The following is a 12,717-nucleotide window of genomic DNA, read 5'->3' as shown; positions in this document are numbered from 1 at the left end:
TTGTTTTTTCTCTTTCCCTGTCTTTTCAATGACCTTTTGCTTTCTTTGTGTATGATATCCTTGATGTCATTCTACAACTCGTCTGGTCTTCGGTCATTAGTGTTCAATGCTTCAAATCTGTTTTTAAGATGGTCTTTATGAATTCAGGTGTGATATACTCAAGGTCATATTTTGGCTCTCATGAACTTGTTTTAGTTTTCCTCAGCTGCAACTTGAACTTGCATGTGAGCAATTGATAGTCTGTTCCACAGTTGGCACCTGGCGTTGTTCCAACTGATGATACTGAGCTTTTCCATAGTCTCTTTCCACAGATATAGTTGATTTCATTCCTGTGTATTCCATCTGGTGAAGTCCATGTGTATAGTCGCTGTTTATGTTGTTGAAAAATGTATTTGCAATGAAGAAGTTGTTGGTCTTGCAGAATTCTCTTATGTGATCTCCAGTGTTGTTTCTATCACTAAGGCCATATTTTCCAACTACCGATCCTTCTCTGTTTCCAGCTTTCGCATTTCAATCACCAGTAATTATCAATGCATCTTGATTGCATGTTTGATCAGTTTCAGACTGCAGAAATTGGTAAAAAATCTTCAACTTCCTCTTCTTTGGCATTAGTGGTTGGTGCGTAAATTTGAATAATAGTTATATTAACTGGTTTTCCTTTGTAGGCGTGTGGATATTATTCTATCACTGACAGCCTTGTACTTCAGGATAGATCCTGAAATATCTTTTTGACGATGAACACAATGCCATTCCTCTTCAGTTTCTCACTCCCGACATAGGAGACCATATAATTGATCGAAATGGCCAATACCAGTATGTTCCAGCTCACTAATGCCAAGGATATGGATCCTTATGTGGTCCATTTCATTTTTAGTGACTTCCAATTTTCCTAGATTTATATTTTGTACATTCCACAATCTGATTATTAATGAATGTTTGCAGCTGTTTCATCTCATTTTGAGCTATGCCACCTCAGCAAGTGAAGGTCCCGAAAGCTTAATTCTATCCATGTCATTAAGGTTGACTCTATTTTGAGGAGGCAGCTCTTCCCCAGTCGTATTTTGAGAGCCTTCCAACCTGAGGGGCTCATTTTCCAACACTATACCAGACAGTGTTCTGCTGCTATTCATAAGGTTTTCACTGGCCAATTTTTCAGAAGTAGACTGCCAGGTATTCTTCCTAGTCTGCCTTAGTCTAGAAGCACTGCTGAAACCTGTCCACCATGGGTGACCTTTCTGGTAATTGAAATGGTGGCATAGTTTCTAGCATCACAGCAACACATAAGCCACTACAGTTACACAAACTGACAGATGCATGGGGTTGTGAAGGTAGCGTAATTTAAAATAGGGTGGCATGAGAAAGTGATGTTAGAGCAAAGACTTGAAGGAAACGTGAGAGTGAACATTGTATATATTTAGGAGAAGAACATTACAGTTAGAGGATTAGGAAGAGCAAAAGCCCTGAGGCGGGATTGTGCCTGGCCTTTTTGGCAAACAACAAGGAGGCCAGGGTATCAGGACTGAGGGAAGAGGAGGAGGGAAGGAGTAGCTGATGAGATCGGAGAGGGCCCAGATCATGTAGGGCTTTCTAGGGTGTTGTAAGGATTTTGGTTTTTGCTAAGTGAAATGGTGAGCTATTTCAGGATTTTGAGCGGAGTGATGTGATCTGACATCAATTTCAAAAAATTTTTTCTGGGTTTCCCTCTCTTAAAATGAAATTCCTCTTCCTTTGGTACAGCTGCTTTTATTGAGGTTTATGAGGAAAGCAATCAGAACTACTTGCTCAAGGTGTAATAGATCCAAAGTCGCTACAATTCTGCCACAGGTGCATGTTTTTTTTGAGAGATGATGCTTATTGGCCAAAATGAATTTTTAATTGGTGGTGTAGAGAAAAGAATTAACATATCAGGCCTGATAGAAGATAGAAGGCCCGGCTTGCACTCTTGACCCTTGGGTAGTATCTGGGAACTTGGATTTTGGGAGTGTTCCCACCGTTCCCTAACTAATAAGCGTGGTTCACTGTGCCTGGATTGTTTGTGCGAGCAACATGATTTATGCTTAACACCTGCTTTATTTCTGGGAGTCTGGAATTTTGATATATGCTAGGCATAGGGGTTTTGAGGCATAGGGTGCCTATGTGACCAAAACCCAGACCAGACCCATTGCCGAGAAGTCAATTCTGACCCTCTGGGACAGAGTAGAACTGCCCTATTGTAGGATTTCCAAGGCTGTAATCTTTATGGGGAAACCCTGGTGGCGTAGTGGTTAAGTGCTATGGCTGCTAAATAAAAGGTCAGCAGTTCGAATCCGCCAGGCGCTCCTTGGGAACTCTGCGGGGCAATTCTACTCTGTCCTGTAGGGGTCGCTATAAGTCGGAATTGACTGGATGGCTGTGGGTTTGGTTTTTTTTTTTTTTTTTGGAATCTTTATGGAAGCAGACTGCCACATCTTTCTTCTCTGGAGTGCCTGGTGGGTTTGAACGGACAACCTTTCAGTTAACATCTGAGTGCAGTAAGCACCACGCCACCAGGACTCCTTACTATGTGACCAGCCTCCAATAAAAACCTTGGGTACTGAGTCTAATGGACTTCCCCAGGTAGAAACATCATAAACATGTTGTAGCATTTGTGTTCCTGGGGGAAGAGTACATTCGGTGTGATCCCTCGTGGAAGGGAGGGAGAGAGCATAAGGAAGCCGCGGCATGGATTCCCCCAGACTCCACCTGTGCGTTTTTTCCAGTATGGTCCTGCTGTAATATAAGTCATGGCTGTGAGTAGTACAGTTCTTAGCTGTGCTGAGTTCTGTGAGTTTTTCTAACAAATCTCTGAATGTGGGGTTGTTTTGGGGGAACCCTGACACAGACAGGTTTTTTTTTTTTTTTTTTTTTTTTAAGTCTAACCAAGTTAAGTAGAAAACATCAGGTCGTGGGGAGAGGGTATAGTTTTGGGCAACCCATCACATAAGTCAGCCAGCCTGTGTCTAGTGGAGAGCTCTTCTGAACTGTTTCTGCTTTGTTAATTCCTTTCCTTTCTCCAAAAGGCCTTTTCGTTACTGTAGCTTCTAGCAATTTTGAAAACCTTGGTGGCGTAGTGGTTAAGTGCTACAACTGCTAACCAAAGGGTCAGCAGTTTGAATCCACCAGGCGCTCCTTGGAAACTCTATGGGCAGTTCTACTCTATCCTCTAGGGTCGCTTGCGTCGGAATCGACTTGACGGCACTGGGTTACTGGGTTAGCGGTTTTGAGCATGAGGAGGCTCACTACCATCATGTAAATCTTTTTTAAGTGACTTTATTAAAAAGGGCTGACTTGTATAGGTCTTTAAAATGATCCAAATGGAGACAATTGTTGACATAGGTGCCATAAATAATTAATTAGGGAGAAAGGAAGTATAACTACTAGAAGGAACGACAACCTGTGACAGGTCTAAGTATGTCAGTATGTTATTAGGAAAAAAATCACATTATTTTGGGAAACTTTTTACAATGAAGTGTTTAACAAATTCCATATTACTCACCTGAGAAAGAAGCTATTCTGTCTGATCTTGTAATAAGGAGATTTTGGTACAGAGGTAAGACTTGGGTCACAGAAGAGTGACTGTGGAAAAAAATGCCCCTTTGACTTGTATCTCCAGAATTTCTACTTTATTCCAAACTTTGAAGTTGCAGCTAGGTCCCCTTAAATCTCTAGATGTATCCATGAGCTTGAAGGCTTAAGTCTTTTTCAATTGGAGGAGCTATTTGTTTGCTTTCCTCCAAACTGGTTTTTGCCACACTTTTTTGTACTTTTGTAAATGAAATCGCAGACAATAACTTCTTCATTAAAAAAAAAAAAGAAAAGAAAAAAACTTCTTCATTAGGCTGGGAAAAATGGAGAACAAGGAAGGTGCAATATAGCTTTATTTAGAAACAACCACGAAAGTATTCACATTTTTAGGCTCTAGGACTCTATTACTGGCATTTTAACCTGAGAAAATAATTCAATGAAAGCAAAACAGTCTACACAAAGATGATCATTCCAGCATTATCTATAGCAAGAAACTGGAAACTATCTAAATGTCAAACATTAGAGAGATGTTTACTAAATTGTGCTCTGTCAAAAGGTGAAGTATTTTGCTGCTATTTAAATGATTAGAGAAACGTGGGAAAAAGGTGGACGTATGAAAAAAAGCAGAATTCAAAAACTATGCTATGCATTATTTAATGTAACACAATACTTAAGTATATTAAAGTAGTGGGATTAGTCAGTGAAACCTTTTAAATTATCTTTAAAAATTTTAATGAAATTTTGGGTAATTGAAATTACCTAGTTGTGGCAATTATTTACAAGGATATATATACTTTCTAAAACACCATAGAATTATTTATTAAATTCTTCTTTTTCTATTCCTGTGTCCTCCCCCCTCCTTTCCCAAAATAGAAGTTCTTTGTTTTTCCACTGAATTCCCATAGTACCTTTTCTGCACTTTTCTTAAGTCTCTTATTTTTTACCGTTGTTATGTCCATGTTTAATTTCCCCAACCAGCTTTAAAGCTTTTTGGCATTATATTCATATAGGATTTATGTTGTATCTTCTAATACAGCAGCCCATTGCATAGACCGTAGGTATCCAGTGAGTCTTAATTGAATTATAAACATGAAATTGTATGAAGATAGATATTGACCAACATGTTTGAGGATACTTGCACATGGGTTTTACATGACTTAGAGCATGTGCATGTGCCTGACTCAACTCTGTGTACCTGTTAGGTGTGCAAACCTGACTTCACCCACATACACATTACCTCTGTATTCTTGACTTTGGGGCAACGTCTTTCTATATTTTTACTTCTCATGTAAAACAGCCGCATTTCGTTTGCAACCAGGAAGGAAAGATCTGGAGGGAAGAGACAGAGCCATCTGATGTCAGATCAACACAGTCAATTTAAAGTTGAATATTCCTAAAAAAAAAAAAAAGTCATATGAGAGAATTAATACTCATTCTTGCATAGGACGTTCTGTGCAAAAAAATTTTTTTTTCATTCCTAAGCCACTGGTGTAATAATTAGCCAAAAGTTCAGCAGTTTGAACCCACCAGCTGCTCTACAGGAGAAGGATGCGGCAATGTACTTCTGAAAGATTTACAGCCTCGGAAACCCTATGGGACAATTCAACTCTGTCCTGTAGTGTTGCTATGAGGCAGAATTGACTCAATGGCAACCTGTTTTTGGTTAGTTACGAAGAAATGCACATGTTTACCAGCAGAGGGCACTAGTTGCGAGTTACAGATTGGAGAGAGGAATTCTTAGGAAGACTCTGGGAGGTAAGTGTTGGCATTGTATTGGCTGTGTTAAGCACCTTGCTTGCTGCTATGGTTGGTCTGGCTTTTCTTTGACTCTTTTGGTGTCCAGTGGTGCTCGTCAAGTTTTCCCCAAGAGCAATTTTTGTCTAAGCCTGGTTGGTAAGTTAGAGGACAGAGGAATCCAGGTGAAAGGACTTTATTATAGTAGGTGTTTGGAAGCCTCAGATGCCAGCCTGTGTGTAATATCTTTAGGGGTTCAGATACTGTTTCCCATCCAGAGATGAGGTAGAAATGGCATTAACCAGGCATCTGTGGATCTGGTTCCACCCAGCTTGGCCTCCAACTCACTGGGTAATCTTGAGCCAGTTGCTTCCTCTCTCAGTTGCTTCCTTCCTCAGTTGGCTTATCTCTAAAATGGAGGTAATACGACGAGGATAATGCCTTCTCTGCACAGTAGTTAACAGTAGGCTCTGAGGCCAGGCAAATCTGAGTTCAGATTCCAGCTTCACCATTTACTACCTATAGGGCCTTTCAAGCCCAGTTTCCTCACATTTAACATAGGGATAATAATCCCTTCTCCCAAGTTGTTTTAAGTATTCAATGAGAGGGTACATGTAAAAAGTTGAGAACAGAACCTGGCTCAGAGTAAATGTTCAGGGAATGAAAATGATTACTATTTAGAGGATGTTATCTTAAGTCAAAGGAGATGATGGAAGGGAAGCTTTAAAGTAGAACACAAATGACATGGATGATTATACTCTTAAATCCACTCCAGAGTATGGAGTCTTCTACCCTCAGAGGAGGTGTCCTGAGGGAAGCCAGGCTTTACCCTGGATAAGCCGGTGTTCCAGTTATGTTTTGACTTTTTGGGTGCCTTAAGTTCCTTTTCAGTTTTTGCCTGGTTTCCTGGTGGGGGTGAGAGGATAAGGGACTCTAACAAGTGGCCAGAATCTGAGGGGAAGTTTTGGTGCTACAGGTGTGGGTTGACCTTAATTTAGCTCCGCTTCTTATCTTTTTTTTCTCTTATCTAGTCCTTGCTGACCTGTTGGTAATAATGATCACTGGAGATATGAAAATGGCTTTGTGAGAGGCCCAGAGCTGTGCTCCCTGGCACATGTACTCCAGCTGATTTTCTTCTTGATCCCAGCAACAAGGGCTCACAGAGCTTTTGTTTGATAGATTGGCATGGACAGTGAAAATAATAGCTGCTAAAATGGCTACTAAGGAGCCCTGGTTGGGCAGTGGTTAAGTGCTTGGCTACTAACTGAAGGATCGGTGATTCGAACCCACTAGCTGCTCCACAGGACAAAGATGTGGTGGTTTGCTTCTGTAAAGATTAACAGCCTTGGAAACCCCATGAGGCAGTTCTGTTCTGTCCTGTAGGGTCGTTATGAGTTGGAATCGACTCGACGGCAGTGAGTTTGTTTTGGGTTTGGAATGGCTACCAAGTGCTTATTACAGACTGGGCTCTCTGCTAAGTGCTTTATATACTTTTACATTTAAACCTAACAACAATGGGAGGTAGGTACTATTATCACCTTTTTATAGATGAGAAAATTGAGACTTATAAAGTAACTTGCTTAGGGTCATGTTTCTGATAGGTACATTTGGACCTTGGTCTGTCTGATATTAATGGTCTGGGTTCTTTTCGTTGTTCTAAGTGGTCTTCACATTTGGCTATGCATTAGAGTCACCTATGAAGTTCATTAAACTTTCTGCTTCTCTGACGCTGATTCTATAGGAGTCAGGTAGAGCATGACCTTGCATTGCTTTTTCCTTTTCCAGATTTATTGAGGTATAATTTACATAAAATAAAATTTACTCATTTTAAGTATACAGTTTAATGAACCGTAGTAGCTTTATACAGTCATATAAGTAGCACCACAATCAAGACATGGAACAGTTCCATAACCCTAAAAAGTTTTCGCATGCATTTTGAGCCCCTGACACTTGCGATCTTAATCAGGTGGGCAGATAGTTCTAATGCACAGGCAGGTGTGGGACCACTGTACAGCAAATGTGAGGAACTGAAGTTCTGGAGAAGGAAGATAAAAGCAGTGAAAAGAGGAAAAAAGACACTTAAGAGGAAGAATGATTGCCCTGGCTGTCTTCAGATAAACCAAGATGTGCTGGCTCCCAGTGCTGAGGTGGAGTGTGGAAAAGAGAGCTCTCTAGACCAAACTAAAAAAAAAACCCAAAAAACAGTTTCTCCTTCCAACACAGTTTCTTCCCAAGCCATGCAGAGCTAAGGATTCTGAACAAAGTTAGTGTAGATGGCTGGGAAAATTACTTTGGAATGGAAAGCTGGGGCCACTAAATACTATTGGTGTGCTATGGAAGAAGACTTTGGGTACAGAAAGGGAGGGCAGAAAGGGAGATAGTATATGCTATTGCCAAGCAATCTGAGAATGGAACCTTTTCTTCCAGGCAGACCACTTTGGTTCCTTTGACTCTCTTCTACTGCAAGAATGCAATGGTAGCTCTCGTTAGTCTGAAGTCCAGGAAAATTAGCTTGGACCAGCAGATTCAGGCTGTGGCCTAGAGAACATTTGGATAATAAGGTAGAATGTAAAATGTAGCTCTGAATCCAGAGACGAAAGGTGTAGAAACTTTGCCCTGAGTGAGAGTCTGCAAATTTTGATTCTTGACTTAGCTCTGCCCCTAGTTTTGCTAGATGACATTTCTTTTTAGATGACCTTCTCTAAGTGTTACCTGTTCTGTCTGCCTCTCACTAGATAGAGTGAGCAGTGAATAAAGTGTGCAGGTGGTAGTCATGAATTGTAGTGACACTGGTTATCGCTGCAAAAGTAGGTTGCAAAAGGAATTCTGTGATTCTTACACTAGCTCTCAATAGTTGTATATTGAAGCCTGGATATGCCCAGTCCTTAAATATTTCCTTTTCTGGTCATTTTTCTTTCTTTCTGGTTTGTTGGATGTGGTCTTTTCCCCCTTTCCTGTCATGTCGAGAAAAAAGGCATATGCAAAGGGGGACTCATTCTATGTTCTTTTTATGAATCACCCAGTTGTCTTCCTGGTGCATGTCTGTACTCTGGCACGGGTTGTGGGATTCTGTTTCCTTATTTGTGAAGTTCAGCTTCTCCTGGTCCCTGTGATTCACCTCAAGAGGAAATATCTGGAGTAGATATTTTGATTAGAGGAGGAAGGGACAGAGAAGGAGAAAGATATGAGGAGTATTGTTGTGAAAGGAAGACGTGGTGATACAGGGTTGTAGGGTGTAAATAAAATTACCCAGGCCTCTTCTCACTTGAGAAAGAGTGACTTTGGGTAATGGCCTCAACTAAGAGGACACTGAGGTGTTAGGAAAGTTCATCTCTGAGCATAACACCCAAGTTCTGAAGAGTGAATAAAGTTTAAATTACTCTTAGTTTCTATGATCTCAATATCTGCTCCTCCTTTCCCCCTTGTGCCCCTGGTTTCAGGGCATTGGGACAATGAACGAATTTTAACACGTCAAAATTATAACAACAATAATAGATAGATTTACTGAGAGTTTCTCACACTTTCACATATATCATGTTATCTTCACTGAAGCTCTATATAACATTATAGAGTCCAATAAAAATTTCTTTCTTAAACAATCTTAAAGATTAATGAGAAGAAAAATGGAATCTTGAAAACATTTTTAGAATCATGAATTTGAAGCTGAAAGGGATTCTAGAGATTGTCTAGTCCGATCCTATTTTATGGATGAGGGACTGCGGTCCAGAGTGGGGAAACGAATTGTTGAAAGTCTTACTCAGCTAGGTAATAGTAGTGCGGAACCCCACCAAAGGTTCCCAGAACAGAGATGCACCTGTCTGATTTTTCTGAGGCATCAGGGAAGCTTCCGAACCAGTTTTTGTGGCGTATTTAATCAGTCACCAGTGGCTAATAGCACCAGTTTCCTCTAAGCCTCTTGGATGTGGCTGGGAGACACAGACTGGCCCCTTGTCTTTCATAAGATTATGCTTTAGTTTGAGAAACAAGATACATGAAAAAATAATTACTCAAGACAATGTATCAGGTGTGAGCAGTGAGGACAGTACATATTGTGGCTATTTTGAAGGTGATTGGTTGTTGTTGGTACGATCAGGGAAGGTTTGATTAGGAGATGGGATAGGAGCTGGCCTCCCTGAGAAAACCAGGGTTCTGGGATTGGAGAAGTCATCCCAGGCAGGAGGAGTTAAGTTAGCCTGAGTTCAGGCTCAGTAGCTGGAGAGTGCAGGGTGTGTGAGAGATCTTTAGCTGCAGTCTGAGCCACAGCTTAAGTCAAATGTCAATACGGCAGACTCAAGGAAAGATATTTTGGGGTTTTTCATTGTGCTGTGAAATCTTTGGCCTTTCAGTGTGGCCTAGGGAGGTACATATATGCAGTATTCATTGCTGTGGTTTTCCTGCAGTAGTTTTTGGTCTCTTGTGGTCAAACAGGGTGTGTATCAGTTTCACCTATTTCTACCAACTCCCTTTTTCTAAATTCTGTGTTCTCAGTTCTATCAGGCTCTTTTCCCTAACTTCCCTCCATCTAGCAGACTCTCAAAGCTACTGTGGATTTTGGGAGGAGGAATTAGAACATGACCTGTGACCCTCGGTGAATTTCGCCAGGTGGATAAACTCCACCGCAAGCCACAGAGGGGCCTCCTCATCCCAGCAATCTGGCTAGGCTGACAGACTCATAGGCTATGGAGCAGGGGAGGGGGCGGGGGCCAATATTTCTCCGGCTAGTGAGGAACTGCCTGCGTCTTTGCGGCTTAGGCGCAGGAGGTGGGAGCCCCTGGGGCTGGTCAGTTGGCTGGTCTGGGGATGCCCAGGCAGATGCGGAGGCAGCTGGAAAAGTGGCACCGCACTCAGTTAGCTGGCGCTGCCGCGGTTCCTAGGAGACCGAGGAGCTGCAAGCCTGCGGGGGAGGGGGAGCAAGTGGGTTGCTGCTTTTAGCAGCTGAAAGGGCTGCAGGGAGCTCTGGGTAAGACATTTTCTGCTGCTGCTGCTCCTGCTGCTCCTGCTCCTACTGCTGCTCCTGCTCCTGCTGCTGCTGCTGCTGCTGCTGCGGTAGAAAGCTGCCGCGAGTAAGTCAGAGGAAGGAGAATCGAGAGGGAGGAGGTTTCGGTTGCAGCCATGCTGAATCACTGTCGCTGATCAGATCCTCCGCTGGTGCGCTGGGAGAACCAGGAGAAGCGGGAGGACTAGGCAACAGGACCAGGGTCCCCGGGCGCATGCAGAGTTCACCGGCTACCACCCCGGCTGGGCCTCGCACAATGGAGGGTGAAAGGTATGTGTGTGTACGTGTGTGTTGTGTGTCAATGTGTGTTCGTGGTGCAGCCGTCAGCTTTTGTGTTTGCATTCGCCGGGCAGGGTTGGAAGACCTGGCCACTGATGGATCCCAAGGGGCAGGAGAGTCAGAGTAGGGAAGCCCCTTTCCAAGCCCACCCTTTCGAAGCCCACCCTTTCCAGAGGTTGACTCTCCAGAGAGCTGGCTTCCGCAAAAGCAAGAATGGGTTTGCTGGGTAGCAGAGCACCCTGAGAGAAGGGACTTCCTGGCTAGTGTTGAGGAATAGTTTCTGCATGGGCTGAATCAGGGTTACCTTTCTCAAGCTGCTTCAAGGAGGCGTTTCCTTTTCCTGGCTCCTTTCCCGGGGTGGTTTTTCTTTGGTGCGGGATGTTTTTGATGTCAGAGCGGGGCTGGCCTGGCATAGACTGCTTGGGTTTTCACAGTGAGGTGCTGAAATTTTCAGCACGCATGTCTTGCTGGTGTCTTTCCTAGAAGTGTGCCTGTGTACACGCACGCATTTAGGAAAGAGGGAGAGAAACTCATTAAGAAGACACTTGCTCTGAATTGAGCTTCATTTGTATTGAAAAGTTTATGAATGGCAGTAGAAGGTGTATATTTTAGAGGAACTTTTGTTCCTATTAGGGGCTTCTTCTGAGATAGGACTCAGCTGAAGGAATTTTAAGTATTTGGGTTGAACTGGATCTAAGTATCCACGGTTTGTTTCCTGGCAGGCATATGCATATATACATTTCAAACTCTTCTCTTAGGATCTGATTTTTGCATTGTGAAAATGTGATCAGTGCAGGGCAGAGATGGATAGGTCCCTCTGTCTATGATGGGCTAAAACATCTCTTGATTGCTAGCCTCTTCATTTTGTGGGTCTGCCTGCCGCTGGTAGGGAACAAGGCTTGCCATTTTCCTTGAGGAGAGAAGACTGCAGGGAAGGGTCAGGCCACAGTGGTGCATCAGAGATGCCTGTTTGATGCAGACAATAACTGGGTGGTTAAATGATAATTCAACTAAGTCAACACTGTCTGGAGAGTACCTCAATGAACACTTTCCTGTGCGTAGGTTGCCCCTGACTCCTGCATCTCCTGGGAAAGAGTGAGGCAATTAAGCATCTCTAGACCTTTTTTAGACCTTATTTAGACCTTATTAGAACTGGCATGATTGTTGGATGTCATATTCTCCCCTGTCTGAAGAAGCTCCAGGGATTGTGTTTGTTGATATGACTCCCGCAGGAAGAGTCTGGGACTGCTCAGACTGAGTGGGCTGCTGGCGTACCTCTCCCAGGTGCTCTTTGCAACAAGAGCTTAGTGCTGTACTCCATGTGGCCTGCCAGGCAGCCCATCATCTGAAGTCCTGTTCCTAAGCCTGGGGCAGAGGTGGACAGTGTCCTCACCTTCTGTTATTGGTCTGGTAACTAGCAGAAGGGTAGGGATGTTGTGATGGAGATTTAAAGGGTTCCTGACTTTTTGAGGTCGTCAGTTCTAATCCACCAGCTGCTCCCTGGAAACTCTGTGGGGGCAGTTCTACTCTGTTCTATAGATTCACTATGAGTTGGAATCTACTCAATGGCAACAGGTTTGCTTTTTGGTTTTGGACTGCCTATTTGCTTTACTCATGGCTCATTGGGGCTGAAAGGCCCTTGTGGGACTGGCAGCAGCTGACCAGAAGTGATATAAGTATTGCTTCTCAAGCATTTTTTGAGCACAGCATTTCTATGTTTAGAAATGTAATACAACACTATCCCCAAGGAGCTGTCTCATTCTTCAGCACCCTGGTGCCTCTCAGCTAGGATGGCTTTAGAACACCTGATTGCACATGTTCTTTTGCTTTTCCTCTACTGCTGGTTAGCTCTTAGGAGCCAAGTACATCTGCTGGAGGCAGAGACAGGACAAGAAATTCAAACTGAGCAGTTTCCAGTGTTCACCAGTTCACCCAGCTCACTGTCATTTGTTCCCACTCCAAGATCGGCTTATGATGCCAGGCATTCAAGTCTTATGAAATCTGGCTCCTGTCTCCATTCCCGCTGCTCACCCACACCCCCTCTTAGTTCTAGCAGGCTCTTGCCCAGTATACTACTACATCCAGCCCCAGAGCCTTAGCTCCTAGAGTTCCTCTTGCCAGGAATGCCTTTCCCTTCCTCTAATCTAATAGTTATCCCTCTATCA

The 12,717-nt window shown here is 43.1% G+C and overlaps 1 protein-coding gene across 2 annotated transcripts in view; it reads left to right on the top strand.

Moving 5' to 3' along the window:
- Positions 1-2,915: 2,915 nt before the first annotated feature.
- Positions 2,916-12,717, top strand: part of KLHL3 (kelch like family member 3) — a 145,878-nt gene continuing 136,076 nt past the window's right edge. For both annotated transcript variants that reach the window (XM_010590853.3, XM_064276538.1), the window contains exon 1: positions 2,916-10,543. In XM_010590853.3, the coding sequence (XP_010589155.1) occupies positions 10,488-10,543 (56 nt within the window). In that variant the 5' untranslated portion in view covers positions 2,916-10,487. The remainder of the gene's footprint in view (positions 10,544-12,717) is intronic.

Source organism: Loxodonta africana, chromosome 2 (genome assembly GCF_030014295.1).
Source record: "Loxodonta africana isolate mLoxAfr1 chromosome 2, mLoxAfr1.hap2, whole genome shotgun sequence".
In the NCBI taxonomy this organism is placed as follows: domain Eukaryota; kingdom Metazoa; phylum Chordata; class Mammalia; order Proboscidea; family Elephantidae; genus Loxodonta; species Loxodonta africana.
This window is presented reverse-complemented; position numbering and strand designations above follow the sequence as displayed.